Source organism: Capricornis sumatraensis, chromosome 6 (genome assembly GCF_032405125.1).
Source record: "Capricornis sumatraensis isolate serow.1 chromosome 6, serow.2, whole genome shotgun sequence".
NCBI classification, from domain to species: Eukaryota; Metazoa; Chordata; class Mammalia; order Artiodactyla; family Bovidae; genus Capricornis; species Capricornis sumatraensis.
The window spans coordinates 114759723-114781308 of record NC_091074.1 but is presented as its reverse complement, the minus strand read 5'-3'; the positions used below and the strand labels follow the sequence as shown (position 1 = coordinate 114781308).

Below are 21586 nucleotides of genomic sequence, written 5' to 3'. Positions count from 1 at the left end.
AACTCACTCTGCCTTCACAGAGCTCAGTCTAGCCTTAGAGAGAGATGGCAAACAAAGAAGCTATGCGATGCTACAAGGCAGAAACACAGAAGGTGGTGTGGGCACCTGACTCAACTGTGCAGTGGGTCTGGAAGGGCGCCCAGAAGACCTGGAGGAGGCAAGATTTAAGGGACACGAGAGGGTAGGGGGAGGGAAAGTGTTTCAGGCAGGATAAAAGCAAGCAGTACAAAGGCCTAGGAAGGGATGGAAGCAGTGATGAGATAAACCTAGAAAGATAAATAGCTGGAGACAAAATCCCACTGGATATACAGCTGTGTTAGGATTTTTTTTTCCCTTTTACCAGGATCACTTTAAAGTCACTTAAAGCTTTTATGTATCATGGTTAGCACCTACATTTTAAATCTGACTCTGGCTGGTGTGGGATTGGGCTTGACTTAGGATAGGAGGAAGTGTAGTTAATGGGGTCCTAGACTAAGGAAGGCTTCCCAGGTGGCTTAGTGGTAAAGAATCCACCTACCGAAGCAGATGTGGGTTAGATTCCTGGATCAGGAAGACCCCTTGAAAAAGGAAACAGTAACCCGCTCCAGTGTTCTTACTTGGGGAATCCCATGGACAGGGAGCCTGGCGGGCTACAGTCCACGGCGTCACAAGGAGTCGGACACTCCTTAACAAGTGGGCATGCAGGCAGATCAGTTAGGAAGTTATAACAGTGTTTCAGGAGGAAAGTAATAGGAGCTGAACATGTCCATAGTCATGAGAAAGAAGAATAAAGGCATGTGAAAAATACTAAGCTGCTAGTGTGATGAGAACATTATGATTGAATACTGGGAGGTAGGAGGTGAGAGGTGAGGGAGGTGATTAGAAATGGTGCCAGTTTCAGGCCTACGTGCTTTTGTCAATGCCCATGCTCCTTAAATGGAACAGAAGCAGAAGAGCAGGTTCTGGAGAGCTGAGTTCAGTCTTAAATATGGGGAGTCTGTGTTTTCTAAGGAATGTCTTCACTGAACACACCAGCCTACAGCTGGCATGCCAACTGGCCAGATAAAGTGAGCACCTGGAAACATGTATCCGTCTGGTGATCAAAAGGAAGGTAAGGTCTGAAAAATGCAGGTTTGAGATTCAGTTGCATAGATTGTTGAAGTCACAGGAAAAAGAAGAAAAACAACAGCACCTCCCAGCATAAAAGCATTTCTTCCCTGGTGGCTCAGAAGGTAAAGAGTCCGCCTGCAGTGCAGGAGACCTGGGGTTCGATCCCTGGATTGGGAAGATCCCTGGAGGAAGGCATGGCAACCCACTCCAGTATTCCTGCCTGGAGAATCCCCGTGGACAGAGGAGCCTGGCGGGCTACAGTCTGTGGGGTCACAAGGAGTCGGACATGACTGAGCGGCTAAGCAGTAAGCACAGCATAAAAACCATAGTTCCTCTTCTGTAGCTTGTTTCTTTAGGGAGCTCTCTTCCCCCTGCCACACCCAGTATTGTTTCTGATGTTTTATTTAGAGAGGCTGTATCTCATTCAGAGAGGCTGTCCAGGCTGCCGATTATAGGCTAGCTTTTACTGGTGTAAAATGTATGGGACATTAGGAATAGACCTGGTATATACTATGTACCAGTGTGAATTGATATCCCCATTCCATTGGGGGAAAACACGTATCTGTGGCAGTGGCCACCGGACCAGAAGAGAAGAATGCATACTTTGAGTTTTTCCTTTGTCATTTGCATCTTTCATTTAGGTAACAATTAATTAGCCTTTATGGACGGTCCAGGGTATATGTGCCATCTGTGTGTGCATCATACATTTCTTCCAAGGTATCAGTCAATGCAAGTTTCAATCTCCTAGATCCAGCCCCCAGAATCATGGATCAGGTGAGGTAGCACGCATGCCCACTCCCTCTTCACTCTTTGAGTGTAGTATTTTTAACTTTATTTCTAACATTTTTACAGAATCACTGTATTTGTCAAACAAGTTTCAGATCCTTGGGTCTGAGAGATTTAGAGAGTCACTATTATTTTTAAGTGTAAATATTACCTGTCATTTCAGAAAAGCACCTAGTTTTATTCATGCTGTTGCTCAGAAATTAAACTTATACAGTTTTTAAATTTATCATGTTATGAAGTTGTTTCCATATTGGCTCTAAACATTTGTTGTCACTCGGAAGTAGGGAGATGGACTCCCAGCAGTATTTGGTTCAGATGATGAAATGGATGGTGCTATGCACACATACCAAGAGGACTTTAAAAGATCCGTCATTCGTGTAATGGAGCTTTCTGGGGGAAAGCAGAGGCAGCTCTGAAGCAGGTACAAACATGGCTTTCCCCAAACAAGGGAAAAAGACTGGCTTGCTTTTCTATGATAGCAAGGGAGGTCGAGTGGGTCCCATGTGCTGGCTGATGCTTGCACGGTTTCAACATCCCAAGGACTCCCCAGGGTGCACCAGTGGTGAAGAACCTGCCTGCCAATAGAAGAGGCATAGGAGATGTGTGTTCAACCCCTGGGTCGGTAAGATCCCCTGGAGAGGGGAATGGCAGCCCACTCCAGCATTCTTGCCTGGAGAATCCCAGGGACAGAGGAGCCTGGCGGTCTACAGTCCATAGGGCCGCAGAGTTGGACACGACTGAAGCGACTGAGCACACAGCACCGGCACCAAAGATAGGAGAGTTTAGGCTTGATGAGAGGCTGGTGGGGAACAGAATAGAGGGGCTCTAAAGCTGTCAGAGGTCAGGCACCAAATATAGAGTCAGATTTTTTATTATACTTCACCATGGATGTCTGACAACTGAAATGGGCCATGTTTCATTTAATTGAACTTGAGTGTGTTAAGTTCTGTGTATTAAATCTACTACTGAGGGCAAGAATGCCTTAGAAGAAATGGAGTAGCCCTCATAGTCAACAAAACAGTCTGAAATCCAATACTTGGATGCAGTCTCAAAAATGACAGAATGATATCTTTCATTTCCAAGGCAAACCATTCAGTATCACAGTAATCCATGTCTATGCCCCAACCACTAATGCTAAAGAAGCTAAAGTTGAATGGTTCTATGAAGACCTATAAGACCTTCTAGAACTAACACCCAAAAAAGATGTTCTTTTCATTATAGGGGTCTGGAATGCAAAAGTAGGAAGTCAAGAAATACCTGAAATAACAGGCAAATTTGGCCTTGGAGTACAAAATGAAGCAGGGCAAAGACTAACAGAGTTTTGCCAAGAGAACACACTGGTCATAGCAAACACTCTCTTCCTACAACACAAGAGAAGACTCTACATATGGACATCACCAGGTGGTCAATACCAAAATCAGATTGATTATATTCTCTGCAGCCAAAGATGGAGAAGTTCTATACAGTCAGCAAAAACAAGACCAGGACCTGACTGTGGCTCTGATCATGAACTCCTTATTCCCAAAATCAGATTTAAATTGAAGAAAGTGGGGAAAACCACTAGACCATTCAGGTATGACCTAAATCGAATCCCTTATGATTATACAGTGGAAGTGACAAACAGATTGATGGGATTAGATCTGATAGACAGAGTGCCTGAAGAACTTGGGATGCAGGTTCATGATATTGGACAGGAGGCAGTGACCATGACCATCCCCAAGAAAAAGAAATGCAAAAAGGCAAAATGGTTGTGTGAGGAGGCCTTACAAATAGCTGAGAAAAGAAGTGAAAAGCAAAGGAGAAAAGATATACCTGTTTGAATGCAGAGTTCCAAAGAATAGCAAGGAGAGATAAGAAAGCCTTCCTCAGTAATTAATGCAAAGAAATAGAGGAAAACAATAGAATGGGAAAGACTAGAGATCTTTTTAAGAAAATAAGAGATATCAAGGGAACATTTCATGCAAAGATGGGCACAATAAAGGACAGAAATGGTATGGACCTAACAGAAGCAGAAGATATTAAGAAGAGGTGACAAGAATACACAGAGGAACTATACAAAAAGACCTTCATGACCCAGATAATCACGATGGTGTGATCACTCACCCGGAGCCATACATCCTGGAATGTGAAGTCAAGTGGGCCTTAGGAGACATCACTATGCACAAAGCTAGTGGAGGTGATGGAATTCCAGTTAAACTATTTCAAATCCTAAAAGATGATGCTGTGAAAGTGCTGCACTCAATATGCCAGGATATTTGGAGAACTCTGCAGTGGCCACAGGACTGGAAAAGGTCAGTTTTCATTCCAATCCCAAAGAAAGGCAATCCAAAGAATAGTCAAACTACCACACAATTGCACTCATTTCACACGCTAGCAAAGTAATGCTCAAAATCCTCCAAGCCAGGCTTCAGCAGTATGTGAACCATGAACTTCCAGATGTTCAAGCTGGATTTAGAAAAGGCAGAGGAACCAGAGATCAGATTGCCAACATCCATTGGATCTTAGAAAAAGCAAGAGATTTCCAGAAAAACATTTACTTCTGCTTCATTGACTACACTAAAGCCTTTGACTGTGTGGATCACAATAAACTGTGGAAAATTCTGAAAGAGATGGGAATACCAGACCACCTTACCTGCCTCCTGAGAAATCTGTATTCAGGTCAAGAAGCAACAGTTACAACTGGACATGAAACAATGGGCTGGCTCCAGATCGGGAAAGGAGTACATCAAGGCTGTATATGTCACCCTGCTTATTAAACTTACATGCAGAGTACATCATGAGAAATACTGGGCTGGATGAAACACAAGCTGGAATCAAGATTGCCAGGAGAAATATCAATAACCTCAGATAAGCAGATGACACCACCCTTATGACAGAAAGCAAAGAAGAATGAAAGAGCCTCTTGATGAAAATGAAAGAGGAGAGTGAGAAAGTTGGCTTAAAACTCAACCTTCGGAAAACTAAGATCATGGCATCTGGTCCTATCACTTCATGGTGAATAGATAGGGAAACAATGGAATCAGTGACAGACTTTATTTTTGGTGAGCTCCAAAATCATTGCAGATAGTGACTGCAACCATGAAATTAAAAGATACTTGCTCCTTGAAAGAAAAGCTATGACCAACCTAGACAGCATATTAAAAAGCAGAGACATTACTTTGCTGACAAAGGTCCATCTAGTCAAAGCTTTGTTTTTTCCAGTGTTCATGTATAGATTTGTGGGCTGAACCATAAAGAAAGCTGACTGCCATAGAATTGATGCTTTTGAACTGTGGTGTTGGAGAAGACTGTTGAGAGTCCCTTGGACAGCAAGGAGATCAAACCAGTCAATCCTAAAGGAAGTCAATCCTGAATATTCATTGGAAGGACTGATGCTGAAGCTGAAGCTCCAATACTTTGGTCACCTAATGTGAAGAACAGACTCATTTGAAAAGACCCTGATGCTGGGAAAGACTGAAGATGGGAGGAGAAGGGGACGACAGAGGATGAGGTAGTTGGATGGCATCACTGACTCAATGGACATGAGTTTGTGTAAGCTCTGGGAGTTGGTGATGGACAGGGAAGCCTGGCATGGTGCACTCCATGGGGTCGCAAAGAGTCGGACATGACTGAGCGACTGAACTGAACTGAACTGATGGCACTCTGTGAGGCCTGAAGTCTGAGAGTGGCAAGGGAAATGCAAGTTCCATTAAATGCCTTGTGCAAGAGCCTGACATCATATATTTTAAGACATGAAATGAGCTCTTTGGTCAGTCTCAATAATGTCTGGAACTCTGAAGGGGAGAAAGTGTTTTAGTGAGGCCCCTTATTATGGATTTACTATGTGTAGAGACATAGGTAATCTTGATTTATAGGTTGGGTATCTATGAGACTAGAGATTCTCAGGATTCTTTACCCCAAAGAGGCAATCTTGGATAGGGAATTGCTGCTGCTGTTGGCGAGCCCAGATGAGCAGATCATTGATGATGGCCCAAGAGTTGTAGAAATGGCAGATTGGGCTGCCTGTTGACCTTGGCAGCTGGTGCAAAGGAGACTGCATGAAGTTTGGTCAGTTGTACAGACTCTTGGGTTCGGTCTTATTATCAGGAACATCTCAGTGAAGAACTAAAAAGCAAAAACTCCATATCGTATGATGGTGGTGGTGCCAACTTGAAAGTATATAGAGTCCCTTTGCTGGTCATTCAGTTGACTCCAGGGGACTCGCCAGATGTTTCTAGGTGTCTAGGAAAGGGAGGTTGCTAATTTTCTCTGGCACCATGACATCTGACAAAGGACTAAGGATGTGGGGCATCCCACCTACAAATGAGATATACAGGAGGTTTGGCTCTACACTGAGCTTTTGAGGAGCTATTTCCCTGATCTAAGGCAATGGGGAGCTGAGTATAGAGAGTCACACAGCCTCTGTGTCTAGGAGAGCCCAGTATGTTGCCCTGTAATGGCATAAGCATGGAGATGAGGAGGGCTGTTTCTTGTACCAGGAGTCTACGGGCAAATTATGGTTATGTGTGGTCCAGAGGCTCCAGGAGGCATGAGAGGACACTGCTGAAGCCTTTATAGTGAAGTCTCTAGGAGTCACCAATGGCGTGCCTGCTGTATTGCAATTTGGGCAGATAATAGAGCCTTTTGTTATATAAGATCCCAATCAAGGTAGAACAATGTGTGAGTAATAGCATAAATGGGCTTAAGTAAAATTTCTAAATGAGAAATACATTGTCTCCAAAACCCAAAAGGCTAAAAAGAGTCAGACTTTATTTTAACATTATAAATGCTGGTTTTGACAGTGTCAGGAATGGAATGGTCATCAGCTAAACAATTTTCAGGAATTTAACCAAAGTGGCAGGACCTTGTACAATGCATAAGACAATGACCCAGCCCTGTTTGTGAGTTATTTTGTGAATGTTTGCATGTCTTCAATGAGTGTGTCAAATTAATGTCTTTGGAAGAGGGCGTGAGTGGTATGATGTCATTACTGTGCTCCTGAAGAAAGCTGAATGCATGACATCTTGCCTATAAAGATTTTGTGTGATGGCCTGGCTTGTTGAGATACCTCAGTGTAGCTGGATAAAGAGAGATTGTGTCCCTTTGAAGCCAAAGGCAAACTGTGTGAAAGGCTGTTGAAACAGGCACTGAACATGACAGAAATAGGCACTAAAGATGACATCTGGGCTTCCCAGGACAAAGGAGCCTGGCAGGTCCATGGGGTCGCAAAAAGTCGGACATGACTGACGCGACTTAGTACGCATGTCCCTAGCAGAAGCGTCTTTAGTTGACTCCTTGTCTCTCATGGACCTCCTTTGGGGCTTTCCCAGTGGCTCAGTGGTAAAGAACCCGCCTGCCAGTGCAGGAGACATAAGAGATGTGGGTTCAGTCCCTAGGTTGGGAAGATCCCCTGGAGACGGGAATGGCTACCCACTCCAGTATTCTTGCCTGGAGAATCCCATGGACAGAGGAGCCTGGTGGGCTACAGTCCAGGGGGTGGCAGAGTCAGACATGGCTGAGCACCTAACACTTTCACATGACAGATTAGCCAAGTCTATGACTGCAAAGTATTTTCCAGTTATTGATTGGATGGAATTTATAATTTCAGTAATTGGCATGGAAGCCTTAATGGGTGGGGGTGTCAGCATTAAGGTTGCAGTAATCCATTGTGAGGTTTTATTCAGTCTTTCTAGGTTTAAGAACAGGGTAAATTGAGCTTTAAAATAATGAAACAGTGGGGATAATCAATCTTTTTCTAAATAGGTCTTGAAAATGACTTTTAAACCTCAAAGGCTCTGTTTAAACTGGGCCATCTTAACTATTTTAACTAATGGGAGGGGGCAGGGTCCATGTGCTCCTATTTTGGTAAGCCAATTCTAAGTGCCAAAACTTAATTCGACTTTAATTTATTACTCATTGGGTCATAGCATCCATACTCAGTATGGAATATTTCAGGGTAATGAGTGTTAAGGCTATGGGGAATCTAGGCAGGGCATTAGTTCTGATGATTAAGGTGAGGTATACCTATTTGTCTTCCTTACATATCCTGAAATGTCCTCAGTAACTCCCATAAGGTTTTAGGGGGTACCTTGTTTAAATTTAGGGGAATCCCCCTATGTAAATCTAATTTGATCCCTAGTGTTGGTTAAAGTCATGAAAGTTTGATAATTGGTGCATTTCAGATGTTAAAAGCTAATTCAGAGCTTAGGTTGTCAAGGTGCAAACACCAACTAGCAGTGTTCAATCTTTTTTTTATTTTTTGTATGAACTCTTTTAGTAAATTTTGAGTTTCTAGTTGGGTCACTTTGTGACCTCAGTTTCAGTTTGTTGTTTATTTCCTCCTCCTGTATTTATTTGAATTTTTTTTCTTTTGGTGGTTACTATTGGAGAAGGTGATGACATCCCAGTCCAGTCCTCTTACCTGGAAAATCCCGTGGACGGAGGAGCCTGGTAGGCTGCAGTCCATGGGGTCGTGAAGAGTCAGACACGACTGAGCAACTTCACTTTCACTTTTCACTTTCATTCATTGGAGAAGGAAAAAGCAACCCACTCCAGTGTTCTTGCCTGGAAAATCCCAGGGACGGGGGAGCCTGGTGGGCTGCCGTCTATGGGTCTCACAGAGTTGGACACGACTGAAGCAACGCAGCAGCAGCAGCAGCAGCAGCCAGTTTTGTGGTGAGGGACTGGGGGGGTGTCTTCACTACCCTACTCGTATTTATAAGTTTCTTCCTCCAGAGTAGCAAATCTGTCATCAAGACTAGGACCTTCCTCATGGCAATGGCTTCTTTTAGGGTTTAAGGACTCAAGGCTTAAGCTGAATTTAAATTAACCCACTGGCTATGTCATGGGGAGACCTTGGATGATTTTCTCTATAGCGCTGAAGATTGGGATCTTTCATTTTGACCAACAGTGACATAGTAGCAGCAGAGACATTTCGTAGAGTCCTCGTGAGCCATCTGCTTTTAGAGTGTGGCCCACAGTGTTCCACGTGGTGGCTGCTCTTCCTGCCTGGGAACCACCACCAGTAGACCCACGAATTGCACAAGGCATCAGTGTTTCCCTAGCTCTTTATGGATTGGAGGCAATGCTTGGTTGAGACAACCAACCAATAGTCACGGGGAAAGGGTCATCCCCCTGACATCACAGGTTATGCTGGAATCTAGATGCATGATTCTGAGACACAGATAGATCGGGGCCAGGACACATGACCCAGGACCACTCTGCTCCCTAAGTACCAATTATCACATCTCCCAGTTCCGTTCAGTTATACTGATAAAAGAGAGGTGTGGTAGGGCTCAGCAAATGTGCCAGAAGCAGCACAGCTCAAAGTACACGGTTGCCGGCAAGCAGTGCCTCAGGAAACAAGCGAGCCAGTTAGCAAACCAAAGCAAGAGAATAAAGGACCCAGGATGGTGGCTATTGCCTAAACACTGCTTATTATGCCAGAGGTTGTGGTTATCCCGCAGAGGGGGACCCACCCAAAACCTGGTTCAGATGTTGAAATGGATGATGCTATCCACCCACCAAGTGGATATGAAAAGGCTTCTAAGTCACGGAATGAGGGTTTATGGGAAGAGCAATGTGGCCTCCCTAGCAGGTTCAGAAATGGCTTGAGAGCAGGAAAAGGAGGCCATTATGGGTTTGGTGGTGACTTGGAGATGGGGCTGCCCTGAGGATTCTCATGCAGGGGCTAGGACTTGTGTGCTTGGGACCGCCCACTGGCACCACAGGTGGAAGGACTTGAGCTTTCTTAGCAGCATGTCCGGATATAGGGCAGAAGGTGAAAACAGGACGGTAGGTTTGGAAAGCTGTCAACCTCAAGTATCCAAAAGGAACTCAGATTCTAGTACAAAGTTTAACTCATTTGTCTTAGGTTTTTGAGGGGGCTTCCCAGGTGGCGCAGTGCCACTGCAGGTGACAAAAGACAGGGGTTTGATCCCTGAGTCGGGAAGACCCCCCGGAGAAGGAAATGGCAACCTGCTTGCGTATTCTTGCCTGGAAAATTCCACGGACAGAGGAGCCTGGCAGGGCTACAGTGAATGAGGTCGAAAAGAGTCGGATACGACTGAGCACACACTCACACAGTTCGATGTTATTTCAGGATTTTAGAAAGGCAGAAAATTCAATTTCTGAGACAGTTTCATTGAGGGATTCCCGATAAGGAGCTAGAGTAGAATCCGGGGGTCGGGGATAGGGGCTGGTGCATTTTCAAACTACCCCTTCTTCCACCCTGGCCTCCCTAGGTCTCTGAGGAGATTCTCATTCATATGCTGCCACCTCTGTAAGAATGAAGCCTCCTTGAGCCATGGGTACTGATAGGAATAAATGATATGGCTTTGGGAAGGAAAAAAAATGAACACAACCGTTTGCATTATTACTTGACAGGTCATAGACAAATGGATCACTTTCAACCTCTGAATTGCTTTAATGCCCCCTCACTCCTGTGATGTGAGCCTCATGCTGGTCCCGACTTCTCACGTTTCCCCGGAATGCTGTGCTTGTGTTCCTGATACCCCCTCTTCTTGCAAGGCCCTTCAGCAAGCAGATCCTCTCAGCTAGAAGAAGACTTTTCGTTTCTAGCTCGCACCATTGATCTTATTCTGTATATTTGTATTATTATTATTATTTTTTACATTCCATATCTTTCCAGCCAGACTACAAGCTATGATTCATCTGTGCATTCAGTATTCAAATAACTACTGCAATGAGCGAGACACAGTGGAGGTCGTGTGTGTCCAATGAGTAAGGAATGAATAAATGAAAGAACTAGATCTAAATATTAATATTCTGTGAAACTATGCAGTGACATTATAGTTATAGCCAGGTAAACTGAGTAAATCACCTAAAGAAAATCCTGGTTTTATTTTTATAGGAAAGATATGCATTTGACTTACAGTCATCAAACTCTTATTCACTCCAGATTTCAGTAAGTTACTAAATAATTTTCCTTTGAGGGAAATACGTGTGTACCTCACCAGTTCCTATGATTCCGCTGTCACAAAAATGTGGGTAACCTTTTCATACATTTAATTTACTCTGTGATATTTTCCACTATTTAAAGTTTACAAAATGAAACTCTTATAAGCAGAAAGTCTGCTAAGTATTTTACATCTATCATCTCTTCAGAACAATGCAGTAAACAGTATCATTTTATTATTTATGAAGAAACCAAAGCTGAGAGGCTAAATGACCCCATGGTCAGAGAACTAACATGTGAGGGAAAAAAGAATGAACTCGGCCCCTGCATGCTTACAAAGCCCGTTTTAACTGCAGTATATTACCCCGCCTAACAATGAGATTTATGGCTTATTTTGATTTTTCTAATTATTCGAGGTAATGAATATTGACCTGGAAGAAAAATGCCTTTACGCTAGCCATGTAGAGGGATAGGTAGACGTGCTTGTTTCTGCCGAGAGTCAAGACGCCACCCTCCTGACTGTAACCAAATCATTAGCCTCCAGCTTCTATGCGCAGCTTTCCTAGTGGGAAGCATTGCTGTCGAAGTTTTGCCTCTGCCCCTGCGGCAATGCCACCTTTCTTCCAATAGGCTTTTTAATTAAGAAGCTGAGCAGTGCGGTTGAATCACCAGAGCAGATCTGAAATCTCCCCCAGTGTTACCTTGAAGAATCTGCATCAGTTCACTGTGGGAGGTGGGAGGCTGGGGGGGAGGTCTGTGCCCCTACAATGGAAGGCACATTTCCTGAGCACCTCCCATTTTCTGAATTCTGTCCCGTTAGTATATTTTAATTCTCAAAACAGCCCTTTAAAACATAACTTGTCATCTTCTTCTACAAGATGAGAAAACAGTGGCTCAACAGAGTGGCAGTAGTTAACAAGAGACCCAGGGTCACGGCAGCGGGGGTAAGCTCCTGAACCACAGTGGGGCGGATCACACAGTACACGGTCTTTCTACTCTAATGTAAACACGATGAAATTACACAAAAGAATTAACACAGAAACATTGGTGGTGGTGAGGGGCGGAACTCAACCACAATTCTAGTTGGTAAATGAAAATCATAGAACTTGAAGAGACTTTAGTGATGATCGAATCCAGCTTTCTCTTTATAAGGACAGGCAAGCTGATGCAGAGGTATGGTGCTCATCCGAGGTCACATAGCTAGTTCAGGGGCAGAGCTGTGATTCAGATCCAGACCAAGGCCAGCGACTTTCCCGCTGGAATGCATTGCTGATCCCAGAACTTCTTAACTTCAGACTTAGGGTACCATGAATATTCATGATATTCACAAGATATAGCCAAAGTTCTGGAATGTTAAGTATTTTGCTGAACAGCCTCCTTGCTCACTACTGCCCTGCTTGTAACATTCATGCAGGCATCTGCTATTTCTTATCTGTAATTTGTTTTGTGATCCCTTGAGAAGCTGCTTGTCTTGAGTGCAGATCAGCAGCCTAGTCAGGTACAAAGGTAGAGCCCTGCATTTCATACTAGGCTCTGCCTTGCATTTCCCTCCTATGGAGCTGGTAAGGCTTCACTTTAAAGAGGCCATTAATTAGTATGAGATTAAAGAGTACAACTACTTAAGCATTACTTGCCTCACCCACAGGAACACTAAGACTCCAGGCAAGTTTATCCTGCTGATTGGAATAATGGAGTAGCCCTCTATGGACTGTCTCAGGCTAGAGTACATTGGGGTTGACTCTCACCATCATTCAGATAGTGCCTATCCCTGGCCTTTGAGGAAGACCAGGGCAATGGAATTCAATTCCAAATGCTCCAGAAAGACTGTAAAATAACTTATGAGGAAGTTATAATATTACTTTTTATTTTCTTTTCGTTTTTGAACATTTGGCATAGTGCCAGGCTCACAGTAGGTACTCAGATATGGAAGGAATCATTGTTCCAAAACCTTAAGTTCTATATAATTACTCAGAATGATGGGGTTTCCCAGGTGGCACAGGGGTTAAAGAATCCACCTGCCAATGCAAGAGGAGTGTGTTTGGTCCCTGGGTTGGGAAGCTCCCCTGGAGAAGGATACGGCAACCCACTCCAGTATTCTTGCCTGGAGAATCCCATGGACAGAGGAGCCTGGCTGGCTATAGCCCATGCGGTTGCAAACAGTCAGACACGACTGAGTGACATTCACAAACAGCACATTGACAATAAAGGAAAGCAGGGACTTATTAAATCTGTAAGTCATTTGTCTTTAGTTTTCTTTTTTTTCTTACTTATCTTACTCTCAGATAAACTCTTTTGTATCTTTCATCCAATGTAAGAGTGTTATGTTAGGAAGACTCAGGTTACGGGAGGACCTACTGTCACATTGGAGAAGGCAATGGCACCCCACTCCAGTACTCTTGCCTGGAAAATCCCGTGGACGGAGGAGCCTGGAAGGCTGCAGTCCATGGGGTTGCTGAGGGTCAGACATGACTGAGCTACTTCACTTTCACTTTTCACTTTCATGCATTGGAGAAGAAAATGGCAACCCACTCCAGTGTTCTTGCCTGGAGAATCCCAGGGACAGGGGAGCCTGGTGGGCTGCCGTCTATGGGGTCGCACAGACACGACTGAAGCAACTTAGCAGCAGCAGCAGCACTGTCACACTAAATCATGTAAATAACAGCCAGTTAAATAACTGAGGACATACTGTGTATTAAGCATCATGCTACATGTTCTTAGCTAGAGATTAAAGCTGACCCTCAGTAAAGCTTAGATATATGGGTAAACAATTGCAACGCAGTGATTTATGCAGTGAGAGAAATATGAAGTAGGTAGAATGGTAGTAGAAAGGAGCAGGTGACCAGATTTATTTGGAGACTTAGGGCTAGAGGGGAGAAATGCCTGAGAAGGGTTTTGGTTGGGAAATAGGAAGCTATAACAACAGGAAAGAGGGGAGGTATTATTTGAAGTGGTCGAACAACCTAAACCCACTCTTGAGACAACTTGGCTGATTGAGTATGCCAAGAACGGTAGCAGGTATTTTAACATTTATTATTTTACATCTTGCACTCATCATAGAGGCAAAGATCAATCAGTTTCCGTAAGAGGAAGGGTTAAGTGACTTGCCCATAGCCACATGGCCAATAACATGAACTGGAAGATAAGTGATGCTGTGATCAGTGGTTTTCAGATCATGTTCTGTAGAGTCGCAAGAGTTTAGCAATTGTACCTGGGAGTTTAGGCAAGGGCTTGTTCTTCTGGCCCATAAGCCTGCTTCTGTCAGAAGAGCTGCTTTTCAATCTGTTTTACATGACAGACTCACATGTGAGGCTTTATCTGAATAAAGCAATCACTGCCCTTATTCAGATAACAAGAACACAACACACTCACACACACACACACAAATGGCTGTAATTGAGTAAACTAGAGTCTTGGGGCTATACTCTGCAATTTAGTCAGTGTGGTAGACAACTGAAAGTTGACTGTCCCAAGCACAGCCTAAAATATCACAGCAAAGGAACAAAAGCATTCACATTTACTTCTCTTCTGAACCAGCAGGTAGCCTGCTGCATTTGAAGCCCAAGGCAGGAGTGTGGTTCAGAGATGGGGTACACCTAAATGCTGAAGGGAACAGTGATGGCACTTCCTCCCAGAAGCGTAGGCAGCAGGAGGATTCCTTGCATCGTTATGTCAAGCCAGCCAGCAATGTTATATCCACTTCTCTGTTGCAAACCTTGTGCCAAAGTCCTCGGCCACTGTTACTGCCTCAGCAAGTCCCCGCTGACAGCAAAGACAGACCTCCTGTCTTTTATCTGTGGGGCGACAGGTGCCCTCACAGATAAAGTGGCTGTAATAACTGGTGGAGTCATCCGTGATGCACTTTTAATTGGATCGATTTCCTCTCAATTATATCTTTAGAAATCAGATGCACGTTCATAATCAGAACACGGGGCTTTCTCCAGGTGTAAAGCACAAACTAGTCCAACATCACTTTAATTAGCTCCTTTCCTATCCTTTGGCAGCGATCACAACAGAAGCCAAAAAAGCAACACCACCACCACATTTTTTTTTTTTTTTTAGTAGCTTGGCTTAGCAGATTTTGCTTCTGTGCAAGCAAACTATATTCTTTGACTTGTCATTAGCCCTGCACCCAGAGTGCACAATATATTGCTTGGTAAACACCAGAGCCTGAGGAACCTTGTCACAAAGTCCCTCACCCACCTCTGATCTTCCTAAAAGCACAGGTTTCTTTTCTGAATTTTAATTGTAAGGATAAAGCAGATGGTGGATGCTGAGTTTAGAACACAGTGTTGGTGACTATAGACCTTGAAGGCTGATTCTGTACCCATGAATGTGGGAGTGAGTTTGGATTTTCTCTACATAATGGTGCTTTTTGCTGAACGGTGACCTAGGGAGATTCATACTGCTCTCAAAAAATGCAGTGTCAGGTCTGGAAGCAAAGCAGCAAGGCACAACTCCCCCTCCCCTCCCCTCCCCAATCTCAGAGTCAGTTAAAAGATAGGAACACAAGTGATGAAGAGACAGTTATCAATTATTTAATGCTTGATAGAGGGATGGAAATAAATCCCCCAACCAAAAATGATGCACTCACTTGGGGAAAATGCACAATGAGGACCCAACAGTTTTGTCTTAGTAATGAAAATGAGATGTGTCCACCTCCCCACTTTCTTGGCCCTGGCCTGTGTTGTACAATTCCGCAGACAGCTCCTACCACAGGTCAGTGGAGAGAGGTTAATATGAAAAATGGATGTGCTCTAGAGACTACTCATTAATGTCTACTGACTATAGTAGCATTTATTTTTATTTCCATCTTCCTGTGCTTTGGCATAGCTTTTCCAATCCACATGCTCCTTTAAAAGGCAAGCAATTCCCAGGCTAAAGTCTTCAACACCAACCAATGGGGGTCGCTCCATTTTCTGCCCTGGATTTTTGGTCATACCTGAAATGAGAAACCAATCCAAGATATCGCAAAACCCCTAGAGGCAGGAAAGTACTGCTTCCCGGTGGGGAGTGTGGAGCTCCCGTGGTGACAGTAAGCGAACGGTCTCTCAGACTGGTACAGGCGGTCAGACCTGAGACATCATGTCACAGGGGTGTGATGTCTGAAGTGTCATGGAAAGGTGAAGTAGGTCCCAGTGCAGCGTGCACACTGAATGCAGCAAGTTAAAGGGAAAGCGCCACCGATGGAGCATGTTAGAACAGGAAGGAAGGAAGGGACCAGAGCTACCAAAGCCGAAAGGGGGGGAATCAACAAGGACTCAATACAAGGGATGATTTCAAATACAGGGGCAGAAGGCTCTCTACTGAAGCCTTGGAAGGGCCTACGTTCTAATCAAATGTCAGCTAACCTCAAATCACGTGTCCTATGGGGGCTACTGCATCTGTTAGTTAAAGCTCTAAACTTTGAGAGGAAAGAATACAAATTAAAACAACAACAACGCTAAAAGTCAGAGCTTCTAAACTTCTAGGAATAGCCAGTTGGAGTCAAGACACAGGCCAAGTCTACTCTACAGTACCGCCAATAACCAAGAGATAAGGGAAGGGCAGGTGGTTGGGGAGCAGAAGAAACGGACATTCCCCAGCCCCTAAGGGGTAGAGTATCTTCTCAGATGGTAGCTGTAAATCTTGATGCAGTGATCCCAACAGTCCAGGACCAGCAGCTGCCCCTTTGGAGTGAGGGCAATGCCCACCGGACAGGTGAGCCCCTCTCGAATAAGGACACTGTAGCCCCCACCCTTGGGGAAGTGGAGGATTTCCTTGCGACTGCTGTCAGCCACGATGAGATCACCACGGGCATCCACACACATGCCCGTGATGCAGCGGAAATCCTCATTCTCAGAGAAGAAGTGGCTGATCTGACGACCCAGCTGCCCGTCGGGGCCCACAGAGCCGATGGAGAAGCCGCCCTCCAGGTGGTGCTCGTTCTGCCAGTTCTCCAGGTTGAGACCCAGGCCCTGGGTGAAGTAGACGGTGCCTTCAGCGTCACAGGCGACAAACTTGGGCCGAACGGCGCTGCAGAGGCAGCTGTATTTGACCACCCCCGCGCCTCGGTCAACCGTGAAGCACCAGAGCTTTCCACCTTCCACATCGGTCACCACAAACTGGCCGGATGGGAGGGCTGTGATGCCCCAGGGTTTGCTCAGTTGGCTCCGGTGACAGGCCACGCAGTGGCCGTCCAAGGTGTATACCTTGAGCGAGTTGTCGTAGCTGTCAGTCACGCCGATCAGCCCGTGGCAGTTCATGGCCACTGACAGAGGAGTGAGGTTGGGCGGGTCGGCCCCAAAGAAGCTCAGCACAAAGCTATCCATGGCGCTGGAGCTGCGGCGGATTTCCTTCAGAAAGCCTTTTCGGGTAAAGACTTGTATGCGGTAGTTGCCGCGGTCAGCAACCAGCACCTCGCCTTGACTGGTCACGTAGAGACTGACCGGGAGGTTGAACATGCCCGGGGTGCTGCCTTTGGCCCCCATCTTCCTGAGAAAGAGGCACTGCTGGATGTTGGCAGCCGGGTCAGAACCCCGCTGCTTGGCAGGTGAGGCCCTCGGGCTGGCCCCCACGTCCTCAGGGTTCACGTCCATCTCTCTGAATGTAACCGAGGAAGGGGCTGCAGAGGCCGCCGCCTCCATGGCCCACGAGTCTTCCATGTTGACCGTCCGGGGCTTCTTGACCGCCTGCCCGATGTGGAGGGGACCGACGTGGCCAACCTTGAGGAGCTCCACGTCCTGCAGGGTGAGCTCCCGGGGCAGGCTGGCCGTGAACTCGGGCTCCTCCTCGTCGGCCGCCTCTTCCAGGAGTGCCACGTCGGCCTGCTTGATCTTGGCCAGGAAGTAGTCGCAGCGGGACACGGCCTGCACCTCGGCGATGTTCAGCAGGTAGCTCTGCTCCTCCACCACCTGACTGTTGGACTTCTCCACCTCGGCCAGCGAGCCCGTGAAGAACTTCCGGGAGCGAGCTAGCTCTTCCTGAACCCTGCGTTCCTCGTGTCCGTACTCCTGGAGGACCGCCCTATACCGGGCCTGAAGGTCCTTGGAGACGCCTTCCAAGGCCACCTTCCGCCGCTGCAGCTCTCCCGTGAGCTCCCGCAGACGAGCCAACTTCCGTCCGAAGTCCCGCCGCCGCTCCTCCGCGGCCTCTTTGACCGGGAGCGTGCAGTGCCCCGGCGGCGGGTGCTCCGCCTCCCGGCACGGCTCGCACACCACCACACCGCAGCTCTGGCAGAACTGCCGCGGCAGCCGCCGTCCGCAGGAGCGGCACATGAGCAGCCCCACCGCCTCGCTGAGCCCCGTCTTGTCGATGATCTTCAGCACCGTCAGGTTGTCGGTCAGCTGCGCCAGGCTGGTGATGAGGGTGATCTTGCTGCAAAAGGGACAGCGGACGCCGTTGATGCTGCTGGCCAGGAGCTTCTCCAGGCACTGGCAGCAGATGGTGTGGCCGCAGTGCAGGAGTTTGGGCCGCAGCTGCTCCTCCGTGAAGGACTCCATGCAGATGGGGCATTCCAGCACTTCTCGCAGCGCATCCAGGTTCAGGTGAGAGGCTGCGGCTGCAGCCATGACTCTTCTTTCCAAGGGGCCTGCTAGCACCACCCGGGATTGAACGGCTGAGCGTTCATGCTCTGGAGGGACAAACCCTGCTAAAGAGAAAAAGAAGCCATTATTCCCCTGCCTCTGTGAGTTCATTCACTCAAGAAACATGTAGTGGGATCGTGACCATCACTTATTCAGTCGCTGACTGGCGTGGAAGGGCAGACTGGGGAATGATTATAAGGAGTCTTCAGAGCCAAAATGAGACTGTGGAACTTCCTTCTGATGAACATAGAGAAACAGTGCATGTTTTGGAGCAGGGAACTGATATGATCACAGGTTGAATGGAGTCAGGGAAAAGGGAGAGAAACTAGTTTGGAAGATACTGCAAAACTGCCTGGCAAAGGTTCCGGGCAGCCTGAACTAGGGAGCAGGTTGTGGAAATGGAAAGAAGATGCCTTTGAGCAATATGCCTAAGTAGGATCACTAAGATTTGTTAGTGTGGACTGGGGTGGGAAGAGGTGGAGCTAAGAAGGCCAGAGACTCAAGCCTGGATGATCTGAGAAATGGTAGTGGCTTATCAGGACAGTTTATTTTTGGTCTGAAACACACCCACCCACCCCCGCCCCCCAAGCAGTACAGCGCCATGAATTCTCCCAGCCTCCTCCACCCACATATGCTCCTGAAGTAGAACCACAGACATCCCAGTGCTCTGCAGCCTTATGCCAGTGTCAATTTATACCCCAGAAGTGGAATGAATAATTCCAGCAAGGTGAAGCGCAAGGATAAATCCAGCCCTTCTTAAATGCAAATCCTACAGCTGCACCTGTGCAGTCTTGTGATCTGCAGATGGTCAACCGTCAAGGAGGAAGAGCAGAAGCTAGCTTGGTTTTAGAGGCAATGCTGAGGAAAGCTTTGCAAATGGCATCAATTCTTTCTCCACCCATAGAGGAGTCTGGGTGGAAATACGTATTACAAATTGTCCCCCGTATTTAGCTTTGCATCACAGTCCGACAGATATTTAGGAGCGGCCAGAACCATTTGTCTAAGCTCTATCCAACCTCCCTTAAATCCTATTTCCCTTCTACTGGAAGAGAAAGAGTATACATCTAGTGCCTACTATATGCTAGACATCAGGCTAGATGCTCCATTATCTGTGTGTGCACCCAGGTGCTCAGTCCTGTCTCACTCTGCGACCCCACGGGCTATAGCTCGCCAGGTTCCTCTGTCCGTGGAACGTTCCTGGCGAGAATACTGGAGCTGGTTGCTATTTCCTCCTTTAAGGGATCTTCCCAACCCAGGGATCGAACCTGCGACTCCTGCATTGGCAGGCAGATTTGTTACCACTGTGCCACCTGGGAAGGCCCAGATGCTCCATACACTTAATCTCATTTAATCTTCATAATGACCCTGGGATGCAGGTACTATTTTTATTACCATATTTTACAGATGAGGAAGCTAAGGCTCAGAAAAACTGACTCAGGGTCACATGGTGCAAACATGGGGAAAGCATGCAGAACTGATACCTTTGTTTAACCCAACATTACTTCAAGCTTTTTCTTTTCCTGTCACGTAACAGTTATTAACGTTGGTCTCTGGACCATACTCTGAGAAATGCTGCCTTATAGCATATAATTTTCTCCACAATTAATAAAGAATGAGGTTTAGCTGCCATAGAATGGGTTAGATTGATTTATTAGTTGAGTGACCCGCTCCCACACACCAGCCGGGCAACCTTATTACAACTCAAATACATGCCTCAACAAAAATAACACATTACCACCTGTCATGAACCTAAAAGGTCTCATGTGAACATCTGAAGCTGTGAATGCTAAAGACGTAAATGTCATGGGTCTGGGTGCTATAGTATAGACATACGGATAGAAACCTCAACTCAGGATCTATGCAAACACCCTCAATTCCAAACCAATAGCTTCAGCTTGCTCTCTCATCACCTGGGACAACAGACTGAGGGCAACATTTGGTATCTGGATCCAGAGCTGCTACCTCACAATGCACGGGGACATCTGTTCTTCTCAGAACTGGCACTGCAGATCAGCTAATTAAACAAGTCTGCCAACTTGTAAAAATACCAGCACATTCTTTCTCCAGTTTTCTGAAATATCATACCACCTCCTTCAATTAAAAAGCTTCTTGCCTCCCTCTTCAAGCCATCCACTTAAAAAAAAAATGAATTTACTATGCCCACGTCTATGTCCCAAAATATCTCAGCTGTCTGCAGCTCCACCAGGCTCTCTGAGGCAGAAGAGAACATCAAGGATTCCTTTCCTAAAGCTGCCATGCTTTGCCAGGAAGCATGAAGTCCCATCACTAAAGCATCAGGCATGGAGATAGCCTCAGACCTGAAAAAGGCCTGAACCGTGTCTTGGGAACTTGAGAACACTGCTTTTAGCAGGAGCCTCGTCTGATACGCAGCTATGTGACATGCAGATATGGCTCCTCTCTTCTAGAAGGATACACCTGGTTAAAACCAAAAGGAATTCAGATGGGAAGTCAATTTGAACTCAGTTTCCCTTGAAAAATGTACCTATGAAAGGAACTATCTTATCATCCCAAGTCTTTAAATTAGCGGCCCATTTTCTGCCAGCTGTGAAATCTAAGACCAATCAGAACGAATCCTCAACCTGTTATTTATAATTCTGGCTGCCTTCCTGATACGACGAATGCATTTCCTGTTGCGCACTTTGTACTGTCAACTCCTGACCCATCACTGTCACTTCATCTCACCTCAGCTTACCCCGCCCCCCACTAATTTCTTTGATCTCCTGATTCATACTGCGCACTTCATAGTGATACTCGCCTAGCTCTGATTCAGCACCAGATGAGAATCTACCCCTTAAGCTGTTTTTGTTCCAGCTGCCCTAAGACTCAGGAAAATTCTGCAGTCAAACCCTGGCTGCTTTTGGCACCAGTAGCCTTTCCCAGTCCATGATATAAATAACAAGGGGAGCAGAATAATAACAAAAACCCATGAACCTTGAAGTCAGACAGAACTGGGATCAAATCAGCATGTCATTTACAAGTTGTGGGCCAGGAGGCAAGTTATTTAACCTCACTAAACCTGTTTTCTTGCTTTATAAGCAGGTTATTGTGATAATTAGGGATAATGCATATAAAGTGTTTAGCCTGGAAACTGGTAGATATGAGGTGAAAAATTGCTCTGTATCGTAATTTTAGTAACAATCAGAACACTATTAACATTAGCACCAGGATGAGCAAAGCATTCAGTTTACAAACTGCATTGGAAAGGATGAAGAATCTTTACTCTTATGGCATA

At 45.9% G+C, this 21586-nt stretch overlaps 2 protein-coding genes across 4 annotated transcripts in view; one reads left to right on the top strand and one right to left on the bottom strand.

Moving 5' to 3' along the window:
- The window catches only part of ASTN2 (astrotactin 2), a 1028625-nt gene that overhangs the window by 771647 nt on the left and 235392 nt on the right, over nt 1–21586 (top strand). The window lies entirely within an intron of this gene.
- TRIM32 (tripartite motif containing 32) lies at nt 16357–18318 on the bottom strand. The gene has a single exon (XM_068974605.1). It carries the CDS (start codon nt 18316–18318, stop codon nt 16357–16359), a length of 1962 nt encoding a protein of 653 aa, XP_068830706.1.

Bases quoted from the DNA above. Each gene is read 5' to 3' on its own strand.
- TRIM32 (XM_068974605.1), bottom strand. From the start codon at position 18,318: ATGGCTGCAGCCGCAGCCTCTCACCTGAACCTGGATGCGCTGCGAGAA.